Genomic DNA, 22,249 nt, shown 5'->3' on the forward strand with positions numbered 1-22,249 from the left:
TGATGGGGAGAAGGAACATTGAGGAGATTTTGGAGATTTTTCTCCAGTCCCATTAGTACATCAGGCATTACAGAGAAAATGACAGTAGAGTAAAATTAATTAATTATTTTGTCTGTTGTTGTCTCTGAGTATTTATAATAATTGTTGTGAAGGCATGTATGCTTCTTGTTAGTATGCAAGTTATTTTCACTTTCGCAGACTGATTTTAGTTGGAAGTTGCAGTTGTAATGCATTGATAGCATTGATGCTGTGATTAGCACTTAACATTTTGGTTATGTGTTTAGTTCTTCTTGGTCTTGTAGAGCTGTTAAATGCTGTATAGATAATGTTACTGTAATCTGATCTGTGGCACTGTTAACGTTTTGTTGAGGCCTGTGCCAGGTGATGGTTATGAAGTTAATCTTTTCTTTTGCCAGGTTTCCTGAAATGATTTTATTGTAGACTTGCACTGTACATCTTTTAACAGTCTGAAAACAGAAGCTCAAACAGAGCTTTATACACGGTTTCCAAAAGTATTCGCTCATCTGTCTTCACACTCTTATGAACTTGAGTGACATCCCATTCTTAATCCATAGCTTTTAACATGATACGGAACACCATTTGCAGCATTTGCACCATTTGCATTGTTCAGGAGTGATCACAATGGTCAGGACTCTGAGCAGGCCAGTCAAGTTCTTAAACACCAAACTTGCTCATCCATGTCTTTATGGAGCTCTCTACGCTGTTCTTGAGCTAATCTGAAGGCCACATGAAGTTTGGAGGGCTGTAGCGATTGACTCTGTAGAAAGTTGCGCCTCAGCATCCGCTGACCCCACTCTGTCATTTTACGTGGCCCACCTCTTTGGTCGCTTTCACTTTATAATACCACTGACAGTTGACTGTGGAATATTTAGTAGTGAGGAAATTTCACCACTGCACTTGTTGCACAGGTGGCATCCTATCACGGTACCACGCTGGAATTCACTGAGCTCCTGAGAGCGACCCATTCTTTCACAAATTTTTATAGAAGCATTCTGCATGCTTAGGTGCTTGGTTTTATGCAGTTGTGGCTGTGGGAGTGATTGGAACACCTGCATTCAATGACTCCTCCGCCAAGGCCCTAATTTCAGTCGTAAAAGGCCAAAATTGGTTATAAATCGCATAAAATTGGTTCCTGTCGTAAAACAAATAAATATGGCTTTGTTGGACACTCTGATCCTGTTATATAAACTTTAATGTCATAAACTGTGTTCTCTGAGGAAATCCAAAACCCAATCCTTAGGTGGGGTCGTAAAATGCAGTTTGGACCGTCGTAAATGTGTACTAGGTAGCCAATCTTAAGGGAAAGGAGTAACACTAAAAACTGTAGAAACCTAAGAAAGAGAAAAAAGAATACAATAAAACCTCAAAACTTAACAGAGTCACTATTGGTGTTAAAAACTGGTTTAAAAACTTATTTAGCTTAATGTTGAATTATAACTAAAACTAAACTGTCAAAAAATAGTAAATAGCAATTTTTTATGTATCCTAACATGAAAATAAAAATATCAAACATTTTCACATAGTGGCATGCAAAGGTTTGGGCACCCCTTGTCCATTTTTTTGTTTTTTTGTAAGTAAAACATGACTTGATTTCTAAAAGGCATAAACTTAAAAATGACAAATTTCTTCATTTTAAGCAAGATTACTTTTTTCAGTCTTTTAGAATTTCAAAATAACAAAAAAGGAAAAGGGCTCAAAGCAAACGTTTCAGCACCCTCCATGGTCAGTACCTGGTAACACTCCTTTTGGCAAGTTCTACAGTTTGTAACCACTTTTTTAACCACTTTTTGTAGCCAGCTAAAGCCATAATTGTATGGGATTAGTTTTTCATGGGGAGGTGGGGTAATGCCAGTTTGTTTTAAAGAAGGTAAAAGGTGCCAGAAACTTTACTCACTTGGGCAATTGGTAATGCTTTTATACAAATGGTGTGATGTTTGCTTCTGGAATTTGCCGGCATCCATTCTTCCATCTACCAGTGAAATGTTCCCTGTGCCACTGGCTGCAACATAAGCCCAAGGCATGATTGATCCAACCCCAGGCTTAAAAGTTGGAGAGGTGTTCTTTTCATGAAATTTTGCACCCTTTTTTCTCCAAACATTTCTTTGCTCATTGAAGCCAAGAGGTTCTATTTTTACTTCATCAGGCCAAAGGCCTGTAGGTCATTATTGTCAAGTATCTCGTAGTAGAACAGTGCACCACCACTCCACAGTCTACTCAGTCTTTCTGAAGGTCTTCAGCAGTCAAACATGGGTTTTGATTTGCTTTTCTGGAAGTCCTTCTAGCAGTTCTCTCTGAATGTTTTGTTGGTTTTCCAGACCTCAACTTGACCTCCACCATTCATGTTAACTGTCATTTCTTAATTATATTACAAATTGAGCAAATTGCTACCTGAAAAATATTTTGCTATCTTCTTATAGCCCTCTCCTGCTTTGTGGGCATCAGTTGTTTTAATTTTTAAAGTGCTAAAGATTTTAAATGTTCACATGTCCTTTTATAACAATGATTACAACAAGCCATAGCCCTAACAAGGTAGGGGTGTCAAAACTTTTGCATGGTGCTGCTTTCCTTTTTTTTTTACATTGTAAAATTGCACAAAAAATAATACACTTATCTTGTATAAAGTTAATTTTAACACTTTTTGGAGGTCAGTTTATCTCATACTTACTTAACTATTCATAGTAATAAAATTTCTGACCAGAAGTGCCCAAACTTTTGCATGCTACATTATTTGTTCAAAAATTTAAAAAAACACGCTTTACTGTTCATATAGCAAGAGGTTGTAGCAGTATCAAAATGAATATGCCAATATAACATGATATTGATAATGAAAACATGAACATTTGTGATAAAAACATTTGCTATATAAAATGTAAAAAAATCATCCAGTGAAAAGAAGCATCTATAAAAACTTTTCATTACACAAAATGCACATAAATTTAGTGTTTAGTTTCTTTGCAAACTAACCTCAAAGAACACCTAAACTTTTAGCTCAGCCTTTAAGGAGTTCTCTCTATAAATATAATTTGGTTAGCTTGCTACTAGGCTGACTAAATTTAGCTAACATTAGCAATGAGTACTGCTAACTAAACAACTTGAATAGAAGCCTGTATTTTAATAAATTGGTGCATCTGCCACAAAACAATTCGCAAGTCATTTATAGTTTATTAACTAACTAAGAAAAGGGTGGACTTTTAGCTTGCCTGGTATTCTTGTCAGCTTCTAGATCCCACCACACATGCAGCATAGCATACACTACTGCTATGTAAAAAAAATCTTTTTACACACACAGCATGAATTTAGTTAAATAAAGATTTTAATATAAGTTAGCTTGTTTGGTATCAGCTAGCTAGCTTTTTATAAACTGTAAAATTAAAATACTGAAATACTGAATAAGAACTTGTGCTCCATAACAGCTCCATAAAAAAAATATTTTCAAAAACTATTTTTTAAATTTTTGGGCATTGTACAGTCGTCTTAAAATTCCTACATATGATACACATATGAAGTTAAAAGACTCCTGTCTTGTAATAGCTGGTAAAAACAACAGGGTTAAACAACAAAACTATTGTGAAAACAGTAAACATGAATACTTAAGTCAGCTGTCCCAAGACCTCTGCCACTGTTCGAACCCTCATATGTGGATGGGGAAAGATTAACAAGCATTAAAAAAAGAACACCATGCCCTTCAACCTGAAGCAGCACAATTTTAAAAAAGGCCAAGCCTTTTACACTATATAGAGCTTAATGTGTATGTGTTCCAAAGCTTAACAGCCCACAAGGACAAACCTGTCAACAAGTGATACCCTGACACACCTTCCTTATGAAATCTTTGATGGAGTTCACAAAATGGGGCATATTAGCCTGGAATATGTAAAGCCTTATGAATGCAGCCCTACAGTGCATTATCTGTAAATGGCACAAAACAACATTGTCCAAACATTCAGGGTTATTGCAGTCCAAACCCGTAGTTAAGCCTGGATGTAGAATAGACATTGATCTTATAGGACCATTTCCACAAAACAAGTAATGCAACAAAACTTTACTAGTGATAGCCAAATACTGCAGTAAATAGATGGAACTGTTTTCAATCTGCACAGCCTGAGCACGACAGATAGTAGTTTTGTTAGATACACCTGCATCAGCATGTTTCTTGCATCAACATGTAACTTTAAAATATTTTACAGCTTGGTCAAGGAGGCCAATGAGGTGTGTAGCATTTAGTCACATTTCTCATTCTAATTCCCACTCTGTCCTCTGAGAGGCAGTATGTGAGTGTGTGGTCAGTTTTTACCCATTAAAAGAGAATAAGTAAGGCAGAACAAGGGGAAGTGTTAACATACACGCCTTGCCTCTCTAATCATCAAATTCCTTATTTGAGGAATATGAACTAAGCTTAACGTAAGAACATGTCTACTTGATTTGCTGGTAAACTTTAACTAAACCGGATGTATTGGCAAATTACATCATTTAAACTTGCTCAGCTACATTGCAAACGGGGGTCTCTCTCAGTATACTTTCAAGTTGAAATAAGGGTTGGCTGACTGATAACAAATGTCATATTATAATAGGATCTCTCTTACAAGTTAAACGGTTCTAAAGACATTGCTTCTTTATTCTTTATTTCTGTCTCCGGGAAACTTTGTAGGGAGTTTAAACTATGTGATTAGTTTCCTATTTCTGTTGTACAGTGATATAGAGATACTCTGATAACTACTGAAGTGAATGGAAACAGTGCACAATTTGAGAAGATTTTTTAAGCTGTCCCCTCAAGTATTTTTAGACAGCATTGATATTATTCTTATTATTACAGTTGTTTTTGTTATAACTAATATTGGTTTTCACATTTGTATGAGAGGAGCAAAATGTGGAGGCAAGCAAGATTTTAGAAGAAAGGGGATATACATGTGTGTGTGTGTGTCTTGGGGTTGAATGAGTTGCACTGACCATTTCATGTCAGCATGTGAATAGAAATCATGCTAAAATATCTCTTTTCTACTTGTGAGTGTGAAAATAAAGAATGACTTAAAGTTACACAGAAAATCACATGCTGCAATGCTTCCCAAACATACAGCATAAAGCCTGAATTTATACAGAAATTAAAACAATGATAACTACAGGAGGGGGTTCGAACACAGACATAGACACAAACAGCAGGAAAGTGGCAACACACTAACAGGGGAGCTATTGTTGCATCTAATTGTCATAGATTTACCTCTATAACTAAGCATTGTACATAATCAGTCAGATAAATTTTGAGTTTGTCTATTAAATAAAGCAAACATGCCCTGTTTCCGGAATAGTTGCTGGATTATTTGTGTAAATCAAAATCGTTTGACACCACCAATAACCCAATACATTTCTAAACAAATTCTGTGGGACATTGTTATCAAGCAAATTATGTAATTTTTTGATACCACATGTATTTGGGTGTCTACCATAGAAGCCTTCTTTGGTATGCAGGGTCAAAGATAAAGATTTCTTTGTTTGCATTTAATTTCTTTATTATGTCCAGTAGTGGGGCATGATGACTCCCTATGTAGGGAATACAGCCCCTGGAGGAAATGTGGCATCACATCTTACCTGCTTTTACGAACTAATAATATCAACCATCAATAATAAGTGCGCAAGACAAAACTGTGCCTAGCTGGAAAACATATACAACAGGATGGTTAAAATGTCATGTGTGCTTGTGTCAATCAGCATGCTAACAGATAACACCAATTTAACTATCAGATAAACTACAGTGATTCATTTTTACTGAAAATCTGAAATATTTTGGCGCAGTATGTTTTTTTGTACAGTTGAATAGAAACCCATAGAACTTGCTGTTTGATGCTGATGCACGTTGTGAAACAATACCTGTGGGTAAATGTTTGTTTAACATTTGACAGATTGAACAGTGGTCCTGTGAGAGACTTTAGCAGAGATGTGGGGAACCGTACCACCATCAGAATGAGTTATCCTGAAGGCAGCCCGAAGCATTGGGAAGATGTAGATCCTCAGCTTCAGTTTGTGGCTGTTGTATACAAATCCGTGGACTTCAACTGGCTTCATGCTGTGATCACAAGAACAAGAGTGGTGAGTTTATGATATCCTTTTTATTGTTGTATATATTCTTTTATAAAATATGGTAATATACATAATGCAGTTGTGCACTTCATGTTGTTTAATGATTTAGTTATTTGTTGCACACAGCTAATACATTATGTAACTTAAAACAGTAAGCATATATGTAGTTGAGAATAAACAATTCATAGTCATTTTGAAGAATTAAGAGAATGGGGCAAAACACTGTTATAATTTTTTAAATCATTTGAGCAAAGTTAATGCTTTATTACAATCAAATTAGACATTATGCAAAACAAAAATAATTCTTTACATTTCTATGTTGTTTGAACTAGAAGAGCAAAATACATAAAACAACCACCCAATTTAAAAAAAGGTGGGATGTGGTAATAAATGAAAATAAATAAATAAAAACACAATGCAATTATTTGCAAATGTCATAGACCCATATATTATTCACAATAGAACATAGAACACACATCAGATATTTAAAGTGTGATATTTTACTATGTCATGAAAAAACTAACTTATTTAGAACTTTATGGCAGCAACACACCTCAAAAAATTAGGACAGGACAACCAAAGGCTGGAAAAATTAGTGGTACTAATAAAAAAAACAGCTGAAGGAGCAATTTGTAACTAATTCACATGACTGGGTATAAAAAGCATTTTAGGGAGGCAGAGTCTCTCAGAAACAAAGATGGGCAGAGGTTCACAAATCTGCAAAAAACTGCATCGAAAAATTGTGGAACAATTTCAGAAAAATGTGGGAAAAGATGTTGGACTTACCATCTACAGTACATAATATCATCAAAACATTCAGAGAATCTGGAGAAATCCCTGTATGCAAAGGACAAGTGCACAGTTCAAAAGCCTGCACCTCTGATGGCATGGGGTTTTTGATTAGTGCCTTTGCCGTGGGCAGCTTACAATTCTGGAAAGGCATATCAATGCAGAACAGTATATAGAGGTTTTAGAACAACATATGTTACGATCTAGACAACATCTCTTTCATGGAAGGCCTGGAAACATGTACATTTGTTAACATTTTATACAGCATCCCAACTGTTTTTGGAATTGAGGTTGTATGTTAAACATACCCCCCCGGCCGTATTACGTATTTTGTTCATTTTGTAAAAAGAAAATGAAAAGAATTTAAATAAGTAAATTCAAGCTCTGCAATCATTTTAAAACATTTTTTTCTTCAATTTTTAATGAAAGTGTATTTATGCTTAACTTAAAAAAATAAAAGAACAAAAATAGTTCAATAACAAAGTAGTCAAATAGCAAGTAGTTATTTATCTTTATACTTTGTGGTGCATAAACCTTTTGCTAGTGCTAGGTAAACTTTATTAAATGTTTAGAGGCTGTCAACTTGATTGCTATATATTAAACATTTGATTTGATATGAAAGATATGTGACTAGGTGATTAGTAATTAAAGATTTTAGACTGCAAGGAAAGTGGCCATTGCATAGACATATTAACAATATTAAAACAAGCTCATGGCAGCAGGGTGGTTAGCTTTTTGGTAAATTTTTTGGCTGAAGAATTTGAATCTGTGTGAGCGATTGGGTAACAGAGGAACAGTTATGTTATAAATGGGGTTGAGCATCAGTGTTAGAATTATTACAAAATTTTGCTTACTTTATATGAAAATGTTCTACAGATAAAGCAATAATTGTTTTTTATAATTGCCTAGGGACTATTTGAAAATAAGGCAAACTGGCTAAACTGGCCCATTTACAGAAAAGTTTATTAATGTACACTTTCCCTGTAAGTCTAAATAGAATATCAAATTATAATGGGGCCCTGTCACTACTCTAACCACACCCTTGATTTAATATTGATCTTTGTCAACATGAATGCCATAGCTGGTCTCCTTCAGACCATGATCATTACAAGACATCATGGCATTACATTATCATGAAAATTCATTATTACCCTGTCTCGTGTGAATTCCACCTCATATGTTCATCCCCATGCTATTGTATCAAGTGTGTTGTAGTGTCTTCCACATAGCATGGCAGAACTAAAGCAGGAATAACACAACAGGAGTGTTAGTTATGTTTGGACTGCACAGAACTGGGGAAACCATGACACATGAAAGTATCCTGAGACATCAGCACACCTCAGACCTGAGTTTACCTTACCTTAAACATCATCAGTTTACAACTCCATTTCCAAAAAGGTTGGAACACTGTGGAAAATGCAAATAAAAACTGAATGCAATGATATGCAAAACATTCAAATCATATATTTAGTAGAGAATAGTACAAAGACAACAAATCAAGCATTGAAACTGGGGAAAGCCTGTTTTGCATTTTGATGCCAGCAACACATTTCAAAAAAGTTGTCTCAGGGGCAACAAAAGACCGGTAGTTGTGTAATACTAAAAAAATTGTGGAACATCTCACAACTAATTAAGTAAATTGGCAACAGGTGAGTAACATAATTGGGTGTAAAGAGAGCATCCCAGAGAGGCCAAGTCTTTCAGAAGTAAAGGTGTGGACATGGTTTCACTTCTCTGTAAAAGACTGCACAGGTTAATAGTGCAACCATTTAAGAATAATGTTTCTCAACAAAAAATAGCTTGGTGATTTTATTATCTGCATGACATTATTAAAATATTCAGATAATCTCTGTATGCAAGGCACAGTTTGATTTTCTTTTAGTTAAAACTCTATTGTGCAGTGATTGAAGGAGCTGTGGCAGATCATAAGACACAATAAGGTTGCTCAGATTCTATGGGGCAAGATCATTCAGCTTTATATGTCAGCTTTGTAATCAATGTGGAATCTGATTGACTGTCAGTGTATTGCTGATATTCACCAGGCCTGTAACCATTGTCTGTTCATATAAATGTATATATATATGTAGCGCCCCTTTCCCTCTGCGGTGAATACTTATGTATGTGTTTACGAAATAAGTACAGGGGCTTGGGTTCCAGGAGTAAATGTCAAATTTGTAAAAACTCTTTAGTATTGACTGGATTATGTTGCTAGGTAACCAGTAGCACTTAGTGAATTAAATAGACTGTAAACAAGGCAATATTACCCATTTTAGCTTGATTCAAACTGCAATTTAGTTTATTGTTGTGTATTTGCTCTCTCTGGATTAATTTTTTAGCAGGGATATCAGTTTAAATATTTCTTGTCCCCTTTTTGGTTCTGTTTAACAATGTAGGACAAATGGAGCAATTATGTGAACAATGTACAAGTTACCCTAAACACTCAGCCATACTCCCAAGATGAACAAAATACAAACCTTTACCTGTGTGTGGTACTAGCTCAATGAAACAAATTATTTGTTATCATATAGCTAGCATGCAATGCATATACCTATGCCGGCTGAAACCCAATGTACTTAGTGTCTGAACCGGTTGCAGGCCTGTTTCGTGGCTTGCGTGCGTGGTGGCCTTAAAACAGTAAACACACTGGCCGCTTCACTCCGTTGAGCCAACAAAATGAAATAAAAGGTTGATGATTCGAGCTCTAAGTTATCTTGGTTCAGTAGTTCGGAAGGAAGGTTTGTTACTCACGCCCGGCGGCTCCGACCCTGCTGGAGGTTGCTTGGGCTGTTGAAGGTTCTACCTGTCAGGATTAACGAACGGCTCCGACCCCCTCTTCTCAGTGTGTGACTGTTCTCCCATTGCAGTGATAAGTCCCTCATTAATGGCACAGGATACTGGATACGGACGAACGTCTGACTGTTTTAGTCAACTTCAATGCTAACCAGACTACACAGGAGCTGTACTGGAACTCGCTAGCCTACAACTGGAAAGCTGAGCTACTCACAGACAAAACATACGGCAGTTCTGTGCTGCTTAAATGCCATCTAGCTGACCGCATTTGGCAGATACAGTCACCCACTCACACAGGGCTATCAAACCGACAACCTAGGGCAGGTAATGAACTTATTTTTCTCCAAAAAACCTTGGAAAATGTCGTAGTGCCGTCACTGTTCCACACACTCCCTCTTGGTCTCCCATTCTTTCGCTCTCTCTCTCGTTCGAGTTCTCCTCTCTCCCCCGCCCCCTCCCACAGAACCAATCACTAAAGGCTCGTACAGGCTAAACATTGATCTGTCAAATTGCTTGAGACACAGAGGGTTACTGACAGGCAAGGTAGACTTGGTTGCACTGAGCACATGGCAAACTAGTACCTTCCAATCTAACTTTAAGAAAAACCGGTAATGTCAACTTTTATAAAAACCCAACTATTGTATAATTATTTATTTATCAAACTTATGTACTAGAAGTAAAAAAATGTATACTAGAAACATCTGAGAATTTTGAATTCTTTTTTCATTTTAAGGTCCAATTTCTTACCCTTAAAAGTGTGCACAGGTTGCAATAACAGTTTTATAGTAGCTGGGATCTACAGAACCTCCTTTCATGCCCTTGCAGTATACAATAATACAGCAGATGCATTAGCTGAACTTTAAATCAATACCTCGACTCAAAAATGCTGATCCTAGATGATTTTGATATAAATTGGTTAACGAATGCATCTTACAGAACCTACAGAACAGCTAAAGCCGAATTCTGCCTTCTGATGTTTACAATTTCAGCTACAAACTCAAAATCCTGGAAGACAAAATCAATGCCTATCCCAACCCATTTTGTAATTAATAATTCACCATGTAACAATTTTCAAAAAAATTTTTGTTCCCAGTTGTTAAGTGTGTTTTCCTGATTGTTTGTACCCTAAATGAATAGAAAAAAGTTATTATTCCCTATAAACTTTGCTTTTGTAGTCAGCACAATATTTTGAAATTGATCTATTTTTAAGGATATTCGCCATATTTCAAGATACTTAAGAAGCTTCTGGAATTGTGAGAACTATCAAGAAGTTTCTAGAACTGTCCAGAATTATCTAGAACTTTCTGGGACTGTACAGAATTGTAGGTAGCTGTATAACTACAGTTATATAGGGCCACTATAGCCCTTCCTGAGAGACGGAGAGACATGATCTAATTGATTGGGATTGCATAGTAAGTGGGCAACAGCCATTACAGAGAAAGGGGAATTGAACTAGACAGACAGGTGTGAATTCATTCTCTATTCAGATTCTGATAACGACAGTATTCACACTTCACCCCACACCCATTACAGGAGGAGCTTAGGAAGGACCACTACTTTCAAATGTATATATTGTGTGTTACTCTGTTACCGGGTGATCAGTCTTGCTCTGCTGAATCCTCAGTACACTCTTGTACTTTGATACTGCATGGAATAAAGATTGATCATTTTTATCGAGTTTGGAGAGACATCCTTTTTCCTTACAGTACACAGCAACTTAGTCAATTTAGATGGCATCAAGAGGTTGCATACATCCAGCAGACGCATTTTGCTATGTATGTGGCCATTTTATAAAGACAAATTGCTACTTCTGCATGGTGGACCCTTCCAAACGTTGCACTGGCAAAAATGCAACGCCTGTAACGTATCCTGACATTCCTTCATCTATTGCCCCAGTACCACACTGCCCTGAACTTCCTGTACCAACACCTCCAGACAGAGCAACACCACCTTCAGAAGAAAGCAGCAGGTCAGACACCCAGGAAGATGTTGAAGATCACGATTTCTCTTCATGTGCAGATGAGGAGTGGAAGCCATACTACCCTAACCAAAAAGACCTCAACGATCTGATCAGAGACCTTTGTCTCACCAAGTCCAACGCAATCAAGGCTCAAGCAATGGAACTTATTAGATGAAAGCGTCCAAGTCACAGGTCAGAGGAAGCGTCACCAAGTTTTTTCCACCTTCTTCAGTCATCAAGACGGACTGTGCTTCTGCAACAATGTGGCCGGTCTATTCGAGGCTATAGGTATCACCTGTAACCCGAATGAGTGGCGTCTCTTCATAGACAGCTCATGCAAGAGCCTCAAAGCCGTGCTGCTTCACAATGGGAACAAGTACCCATCTCTTCCTGTAGCTCACTCGGTGCACCTGAAAGAGGAATACACCAGTGTCAAGATGTTGCTAGGTGCCTTGAAGTATGATGAGTACGGCTGGGAAGTTATTGGAGATTTAAAAATGGTGTCATTCCTGATGGGCCTCCAAGGTGGTTTTACTAAGTATCCTTGCTTTATTTGCCTTTGGGACAGCCGGCATACTAAAGCGCACTACCACAGGCGGGACTGGCCTCAGCAGACAGTTCACTGTGGGGAAGAACAATGTAAAGTGGGACCCAGTGGTGGACCCACGCAAGGTGCTGATGCCACCACTACACATCAAGTTGGGGCTCATAAAACAATTTGTCAGGGCTCTAGATAAGGAGTCGAGAGCTTTCAATTACCTCCAAGATCTTTTCCCTAAGCTGTCTGAAGCAAAGATCAAAGCTGGTGTCTTCGTCGGACCACAAATCAAGAAGATCATAGAGTGCAGTGAATTTCCCAAGAAGCTGAATAGGAAGGAGAGAGTGGCTTGGAGCAGTTTTGCTGCAGTGGTTCGCGGCTTCCTAGGCAATCATAAAGATGAAAACTATGTACAACTGGTCCAGACTCTGATAAAGAACTATGCTGCAATGGGCTGCAGGATGTCACTCAAAATCCATATCCTTGATGCTCATCTTGATAAGTTCAAAGAGAACATGGGAGCTTATTCAGAGGAGCAAGGTGAGCGCTTCCACCAGGACATTATGAACTTTGAATGCCGTTACCAAGGACAATATAACGAGAACATGATGGGCGACTATATTTGGGGATTGATTCGTGAATCTGATTTGCAGTATAGTTGTAAATCTCGGAAAACCACACACTTCTGAACAGTTTTTGGTAATCTGTGTAAATTTGCAATGCCTATAGTGTTCTTAGTCTGACTGTATAAATGAGAAGATGCAAAATCGTCTGTTTCTATAATAAAAATTTATAATTTTCGTTGCCGTGGTCACAAAAGCGAAGTTTATGATGAATGTAAGCAATTTTTAATTTGTTTTAGACATAAGCAATTGGAATATAACATTAAAAAGCTGGGAACAAAACTTGTGTTACATAGTGTAATCAATATATTACTGAGAGAGATCTATATTTATTACTTTGACATTTATTTGATAATAATGTTTGTAGAAGACTTCTTGCTGTAAGACATGACCTACTTTAATTTACCCTTTCTCTTTTCATGTAGTAGGAGAAGCTTATAACACCATTAACACAAAAAAACAGTACAGGATAGGATAGTTAATATTTTAAGCCATCTATTTTATCAACCAGAATTGCCCATGTCCATAAAACAGCAGGATTAGAAATAATCTCTCCATTAGACAGCAACTTGTGGCCCCGGGGCAAAGTAAATCAGAGCTACTACTAATAACAAAGGGTGTTCCTCAAGGTTCAATCCTCAGACCAGTATTATTTAATATTTATATTAATGACATTGGCACCTCAATTGTTGAGTACAGTTACACTATATTCCCAAAAGTATTCTGTCACCTGCCTTCACACGCATATGAACTTGAGTGACATCCCATTCTGAAGGAGTTAGTGAGTACAAATACTTTGGCATATGGTAAGACAACAGATGCACTTTATTCACTATATTAGCAAACTTACATGAAGATTGAGGCAGAAAATTTGGCTTCCTGTATCGTATTAAAAAAAAGTATGTTTCCCAGTGCACATAAGGAAAAACAATGTTGAAGCAATACTATTGCCTGTTCTGATGTGACGTATAGAAATGCATGTGCAACTACTTTAAAATCTCTAGACTCCGTATGCCTTAAGATTCATTGCTTGTGACTACATACAGTACCCATCACTGTGTACTGTATGAAAAGATTGTCTCTGACTATGCATTAGAGCACACAGCTTCTTTTTATCTTTTAAGATTAAGTGACCCTTATTAGTCCCACAACGGGGAAATTTCACCTCCGCATTTAACCCATCCATGAAGTGAAACACCACATACACACTAGTGAGCGCACACACTAGGAGGCAGTGAGCACACTTGCCCAGAGTGGTGGGCAGCTCTATCCGCAGTGCCCGGGGAGCAGTTGGGGGTTAGGTGCTTTGCTCAAGGACACCTCAGTCACGTACTGTTGGCTCTGGGGATCAAACTGGCCCTGTGACCGGAAGACCTTTGTTTCCAACAACTTCCAGTCAGCCTGCACTGTTTTACTTGATACTTTACTTTTAATACAATTTTGGTATGTTTTAGCTATTATTTTATAAGCCCATTTGCAAAAAAGTTGGGATGCTGTGCAAAATATAAATAAAAACAAAATACATTTATGTGCAAATCAGTGAAACCCTATAATTGAAAATATTACAAAGACAACATATCAGATGTTGAAATTGAGAAATTTCACTGCTTTTTTGAAAAGCAGTGAAATGTGATGCCAACACCACATTCCAAGCACAATTGGGATAGCGGTTCATCACCTCTTCTTTTAACAACACTCTAAGCATTTGGGAACTGAGCAGACCAACCGCTGTAGTTTAGAAAGTGAAAATGTCCTTGCTTGATATAGGATTTCAGCTGCTCAACAGTTCAGAGTCCTTTTGTCATATTTTTCATAACATAATGCAGCAAATGTTATCAGTGATTGATAGGCCTGGACTGTAGGCAGGCCAGTTTAGCACCTGGACTCTTTTAAGAAGCAGCCATGCTGTTGTAATACATGCAGAATGTAGTTTGGCATTGTGTTGCTGAAATCAGCAACGCCTTCCCTGAAAAAGATGTCTGGATGGCAGCATATGTTGCCAAAATGTTGTATATATCTTTCAACATTAATAATGCCTTCAGAGATATGCACGTTACCCATGCCATGTGCACTAATGCACCCCTATACCATCATGAATACTGACTGAACTGTACACTGATAACAAGCAGAGTGGTCTTCAGAGGACCCAGTGTCCATGATTTCCTTAAAGAAGTTCAAATGTTGATTTGTTCGACCACAGAACAGTTCTTCACTCCCCCTCAATCCATTTTAAACGAGCTCTGGCCCAGAGGCAGCATTTTTGGATCCTGTTTATATATGGTTTCTTCTTTGCATTTTAGAGTTTTAACTTGCATTTGTGGTTGCAGTGATGTGTTTACAGGCAGTGTTTTTCAGAAGTGTTTCTGAGCCCATGCAGTGATTTCTTCTACAGAATCATGTTCGTTTTTAAGGCAGTGCCACCTCAGGGCCTAAAGATCATGGCTAACAAATATTGTTTTTTGGCCTTGTCCCTTGCATAAGGAAATTTCTCCAGATTCTCTCAATCTTTTAATCTTTTAATTTTTGAATTTTTGCATGTCCATAATTTCCCATTTTAAAAAACAGCTGGAGGAGCTATTTGCAGCTAACTTACATGGCTGGGTATTAAAAGAGCATTTTAGAGAGGCAGAGTGTCTCAGAAGCAAAGTTGGACAGAGGTTCACCAGTCTGTGAAAACTGCATCTAAAAATTGTGGAACAATGTCAGAAAAATGTTCCTCAGTGTAAGATTGCAAAGACTTTGGAAATCCCACCATGTACAATACATAATACACTGCTCAAAAAAATAAAGGGAACACGCAAATAACACATCCTAGATCTGAATGAATGAAATATTCTCATTGAATACTTTGTTCTGTATAAAGTTGAATGTGCTGACAACAAAATCACACAAAAATCATCAATGGAAATCAAATTTATTAACCAGTGGAGGCCTGGATTTGGAGTCACACACAGAATTTAAAGTGGAAAAACACACTACAGGCTGATCCAACTTTGATGTAATGTCCTTAAAACAAGTCAAAATGAGGCTCAGTATTGTGTGTGGCCTCCACGTACCTGTATGACCTCCCTACAACGCCTGGGCATGCTCCTGATGAGGTGGCGGATGGTCTCCTGAGGGATCTCCTCCCAGACCTGGACTAAAACATCTGCCAACTCCTGGACAGTCTGTGGTGCAACGTGGCGTTGGTGGATTGAGCGAGACATGATGTCCCAGATGTGCTCAATCGGATTCAGGTCTGAGGAACGGGCGGGCCAGTCAATAGCTTCAATGCGTTCATCTTGCAGGAACTGCTGACACACTCCAGCCACATGAAGTCTAGCATTGTCCTGCATTAGGAGGAACCCAGGGCCAACCGCACCAGCATATGGTCTCACAAGGGGTCTGAGGATCTCATCTCGGTAACTAATGGCAGTCAGGCTACCTCTGGCGAACACATGGTGGGCTGTGTGGCCCTCCAATGAAATGCCACCCCACACCATTACTGACCCACTGCCAAACCGGTCATGGCGTCTGTAATGATGCAAGGTACCCCTTAGCACATTACCACTATAATGACTGTAGACATACTCACCTGTTTTAACATACATTGCTCATACTCACCTTCAGGTCCTAAAAGAGTACTGATTGTGACTCCTTGGCTTTTACTTACCTGGGCGAGTCCACCCTCTGCAGTAGAGGAGGGGAGTGAGAACCGGTAAATACAAAGGAAAAGTGAATCATGCAAACATTGTAAATAACAGTGATTGATTACTGTTTCTATGGCCTTGTATTTTGACGGCCACATATAATGTTGTACCATATTCATTTCAACATGTAAATATGAAATGTATGGTTTATTTTCCTACCTGTGGGGGGAATGGAATAGCTTGGGGGAGGAGCTACCTGTATTTATACGGCTCCGTAACCACAGTTAGGGGGTTCTTCTTCCCCTTTGGTAGCAGTGCTGGACTACACCTGTTTGTAAGGATTATTTGAGTGACTAGACTTATGTGACTTTGCAGTCACAGTCTAATTACCTCTGTTGATTGAGGTCGTGTTTGTTTTTTTCTTTTTGTTTTAAACGTGCACCTGTAAATACACCGTGGTGGCAAAATAAAAGGTGACGGGTTAAAAAAAAGAACTTCTCTACTCCTGCCCCTTTCTTTTTCAGTGCCTAGCTGCTTGCCCTACACTACCCATAAGGCGTACCATTTTTATTCTTTTGGAGGTAATTGTGGCTACGCTTTATCGCAGAGTCGGTTTCTAACTGTTTGTGCAGACACATGCACATTTGTGGCCTGCTGGAGTTCATTTTGCAGGGCTCTGGCAGTGCTCGTCCTGTTCCTCCTTGCATAAAGGCGTAGGTAGCGGTCCTGCTGCTGGGTTGTTGCCCTCCTACAGCCTCCTCCACGTCTCCTGGTGTACTGGCCTGTCTCCTGGTAGCGCCTCCAGCCTCTGGACACTACGCTGACAGACACAGCAAACCTTCTTGCCACAGCTCACATTGATGTCCCATCCTGGATGAGCTGCACTACCTGAGCCACTTGTGTGGGTTGTCCATGAGTGTGAAAGCACCACCAACATTCAAAAGTGACCAAAACATCAGCCAGAAAGCATAGGTACTGAGAAGTGGTCTGTGGTCCCTACCTGCAGAACCACTCCTTTATTGAGTGCCTCCAATAATTTCCACCTGTTGTCTATTCCATTTGCACAACAGCATGTGAAATTGATTGTCAATCAGTGTTGCTTCCTAAGTGGACAGTCTGATTTCACAGAAGTTTGATTTACTTGGAGTTATATTGTGTTGTTTAAGTGTTCCCTTTATTTTTTTGAGCAGTGTATTATCTAAAGATTCAGGGAATCTGGAGAAAGAACGCAAAGGACAAGGCAGACAGCCAATATTGTATGCTCATGATCTTCGGGCCCTCAGGTAGCATTACACTAAACTGCACTGAAACATTGAAATTTTAAATTCTTTTTGGAAACCATGGACACCATGTCCTGCAGTCTCAGGAGAAGAGCTTGTTATCAGTGCACAATTCAAAAGCCTGCATCTCTGATGGTATGTGGCTACATTACATTAGTGCCTATGGCATGGGCAACTTACGCATCTGGAAAGGCACTATCAATGATGAACAGTATATAGAGGTTTTACAACAAAATATGCTCTCATCCAGACAATGTCTCTTTCAGAGAAGGCCTTGCAGATTTTAGCGTAACCGTGGTAAACCCCATACTGCATCCATCACAACAGCATGCCTTTTGAGAAGAAGAGTGGTGAACTGGCCTGCCTGCAGTCCAGACCTTTCACTAATAGGAAATATTTGGCACTTTATGAAACGAAAAATCCGACAAAGTTAATCCAGAAGTGTTGAGCAACCAGAATCCTACATCAACAAAAATGAGATAATATTCCTCTCCCAAAACTCCAGAAATTGGTCTCTTCACTTCCCAGACATTTACTGTTGTTGACTTTTGTTAAAACAAGATTAGATGCTACACAATGGTAGACATGGCCTTTTGAGTTGCTGCCAACTAAAGTTCTAAATGAGTTAATATTTTACATGAAATGGTAACGTGCATCACTTTAAACATCTGATATGTGCTACATGTTCTTTGGGAATACAATTTGGCTCTGTGAGATTTGCAAATCACTGCTTTCTGTTTTTATTTACATGTCCCAACTTTTTAAATGAGTTTGTACTTTCATCCTTTTGTTCTTTTTAATGTCAATGTATTATCTTACATCTTCTATTTCTTTATTTCATTAATTATGCTTTTTAATTGTTTGATCCTTTTCTGATCTTTAAGTTACTATAGTTTTTTTTGTTTTGTTTTTTTTGGGGTTTTTTTTTCCCCCACTAGGCCTGTCGCGATAATTACATTATCGACTTATCATACGATAATTTTTTTAACCGCGATCATTTTTGCCGATGTTGATAATTGGCCATTGGGTTTCCGCGCAAATTTGTTTACATGAGAATAAACCGCAACTATGTTAGATTTCAGAAAGTCACGCAGTGCTGCTCTCTCGCACCCCCCCCCAACACTAATTTGGGAAGGGAAGACGAATCTGTGATCAGAGAGCGACATCTACCGGTTAGGAAATGAGTGCAGTACACGGAGAGCGTATGCGTCAATAACAGTGCCTCCACACACACAGGTGGAGATGTGTTAGCTCGCGAACGTATTCGAGGCTAATAGGACTTTCTTAAAACTAAACAGCTCCAGCAAGAACGTTTAGAGTCGTCCAGTCCAGATGGACTTTGTTTCAAAGCCACATTCCACGGCTCCGGTGTGGGAGTATTTTGGCTTTAAGCCAAATGAGCGTGGAGAACCCATCAATGTGAGTGAGCTGGTATGTCGACTTTGTTTCAAAACGGTGTCAACGAAAGCTGGCAATACAACTAACCTGAGGTCACATTTAAAGCACAACCATCCAGCCCAATTTTCCGAGCTGAAAACAAAAACTTCAGCTGGAGAGGGGTCTTCCCGAGCTGGAGAGGGGTCTTCCCGTCAGGTTTCTATTACGGATGCCTTTGCTCGGCAGTGTAAATACAAACGCGATAGCGCAAAATGGCGCACACTCACAGATAGTGTAACTCGCTATATATCCAAAGAGATGCTGCCGTTAAATACGGTCGAAAAGCAAACATTTATAAACTCGTATCACTGTGTATCACTGTGATTTATAGCATATATATATATATATATATATATATATATGATCAGATAAGAGAGACTCCAAGTACCTTTGTGTTATATTCAGAGTTTAAAAAAGTTGAATTAATGTAAATGTTACTTTAATATTTATGTTGTTACTTAATGTTGCAATGCCATTTTGCACTTTTTGTTAGAGTTTATTTTGTTATAAAGGTCTGTTTAATATTTTGTGCAATTTTCTCAGAATCCACAGAGCCCAAGTGTGGTTGTATTTTATTTTATTTATTTGGGATATTAAAATATTTTCATATTGGAAGCCAAATGTCTGTTCTTAATAATAAAAAAAGTTCATTTCACGTTAAAATGGTGTAATTGTATTATTATGCTACTATATTATTGTTATTGTGGCACATTGTCTTAAAGCTCCTTTGGGGAGCCCAGAAGCAAGAAAAAATTCTATAATGGCACTTTAAAATGACAATATTATCGTTTATCGCAACAATTTCTGGGACAATATATCGTTCTGAAAATTTTGTTATCGTGACAGGCCTATCTCCCACTATTCAATTTTTACTACTATGATCGTTATTACTTTTTTGAGCATTTCGTGTATATTTACTATCCAACAATACTCTGTATTGGCTCAACTGCATTTTAAATGAGGGTCTCCCTCAATGTATTCAGAGTTTAAATAAAGGTTGATTGATTTGATGTATTGATTAAAGTTAATCTGCTGCAGTCTTGTTTGTTTATTTTATTGAAAGCATCGTCTGTAAGTATTTAAGATATCGAGTGTTTCTGGCTCATGTTCACTTTAGTGTTTTAATTGAATGTGCATTGAAAAAGCGCTATGTTGCCTTGTTTCTGTATCCTCCTATCATTAACTTAGACTTTATTCTTTGACCGTGTGTGTTCAACCATATACAGAGAGCCATTTATATACAAGATTTGTAGTTTTTAATGCAGTTTGCATAGTTTTAAATGTTTGTTCAACTAAATGTTGACAGCATGCAAGTTTTTATAATCAAAGTAGCATTCATTCATTCATTCATTCATTGTATTTATTAGCCTTCTGCCTTCTCCAGTCACCTTGTACTGTTGTATATTATTTAGCATGCTATAGCTGTAATAGCAATTCTTATGTAGTATTTTGTTATTCTTTTTTTTCTCCTAAGTTTTACTCCTGTTCACAGTCTATGAGTGTGCAGTTTAGTAAAGCATTGGGGGTTGGAGGCTTTATCCTGACTCCCATGTATTCATTTGATTGGAGTTTGGCTTGCAGTTGAATTGTGTACATATATACACAAGGATAACAGTATACGTATCATTCAGCCAAGCAATTTATATTAACAGTTTTAAACTGCAGCTCCAGTCAGCCAGCACTGCTTATTTTATATGCTAAACTAAAACAATCATCTGTTAAGCTTTATGATGCTTTTTTTTAGCTGTTGACTACAGTTTTATTCACTCATAATACACTCGCTGTAGTCAAGACCTCTAGATCCAAGTCAAGGCCAATACTTTTAATACTCATGTCAAGACTAAGATCAGGAGTGAGCTGAGACCAATATTAACATTTTATTTCAGAATTTAAAAAAATTGTAAATGAACTACATTGTATAAATAATTTTCATTACTAAGTTATAAGCGTAAAACACTACTTACATTACTTGTGCCATACTCGTACTTACTTTACAATGTCATCCACACAAAACAGGTGATAAAGTAAAGAAAGTTGTCTTTGTTATTACTTGTGTTAAACAGAGAAACTTTCACTTTTGATTAGCTTCCAACCCTAGCTGCTTTTGTCTGTATCCTAGCACTGGGTCTGCAGAGGGAGGGTGTGCTTATTACAGAGAGAAAGAGCTCTTTATTAGCGTAGTGCGTAGAACCCTATTGTTTTTGCTCGGATTTTTCTTCTTCTTATTATTATTATTCTTTTTCTCCTACAAAAATGGTTGTGGAGCAGAGACTGTAAGTGGTAGAGAAACCAAACTTGGTGGGTAGGTGTAGTTTGTGTGCATCTCGCCAGCGACAAAAAATGACCCCGATTGGCCAAAGGATGTCGCTATAGAGCAGCAAAACACGTTTTGCTTCATAACTCCTACACCATGAAGTCTAGAGTGAAAATACTTTTTTTGTCTGATTCCTTGCATCAAGACAAACAACTTTGCCATTTGGACCATTTAGCTCCGCCCACTTAATTTTTTTTGCTAATTTGCATAATATGCAAAACTCACTTTTGAAAACTAGTTCAGGGGTTTTCAAGCAATCCTCATGTGTCTATCAAAACGTTCAGAAGAGTCTGCTCATCAATAGTTATTAACAATATGTTGACTTCAATGAACAAGATGGCTGCCATATGCTAATTAACACTTCTGACATAGATCATAATTAATTTAAAACTCTATATGTGGAGAATGCTTCTGCCTTTTACATTGAAACTTGACATGCACATTTGGGACCAGATTATGTGGTTGCTTATCAATTTTGGTGTGCATATGTCATTAGGGGGCGGGGCCATTGCCCATTAACTGTTTCTCAGCATCCGTGCATCCGATTGAGCTGAAACTTGGCAAGTAGGAGCTACTGGACAGAGTATAAGTGGATCTTGAAGGACAATTTTAGAGATTGGAATTTAAGGCCGCCATCAGCCAATCAGGATTCAGAAGGCTTTTGACAGACTTAACAATGATCAATCATCATGAAACTTGAATGTTGGCTCTAGGTTGGCACTTCGTAACAACAGATCAAGTTTCAACGGATTTGGCCACTGGGGGGTGCTATTCACAAAATTATCATGTTATTACATGT

General features: G+C 38.0%; 1 protein-coding gene across 6 annotated transcripts in view; it reads left to right on the forward strand.

The window, feature by feature from the left end:
- st3gal5 (ST3 beta-galactoside alpha-2,3-sialyltransferase 5) overlaps positions 1-22,249 on the forward strand; it is a 111,303-nt gene that overhangs the window by 30,857 nt on the left and 58,197 nt on the right. For all 6 annotated transcript variants that reach the window (XM_017682200.2, XM_037540551.1, XM_017682199.2 and 3 more), the window contains exon 5: positions 5,913-6,099. In XM_017682200.2, coding sequence (XP_017537689.1) covers positions 5,913-6,099 — 187 coding nt within the window. The remainder of the gene's footprint in view (positions 1-5,912; positions 6,100-22,249) is intronic.

This window comes from Pygocentrus nattereri, chromosome 8 (genome assembly GCF_015220715.1).
Source record: "Pygocentrus nattereri isolate fPygNat1 chromosome 8, fPygNat1.pri, whole genome shotgun sequence".
In the NCBI taxonomy this organism is placed as follows: domain Eukaryota; kingdom Metazoa; phylum Chordata; class Actinopteri; order Characiformes; family Serrasalmidae; genus Pygocentrus; species Pygocentrus nattereri.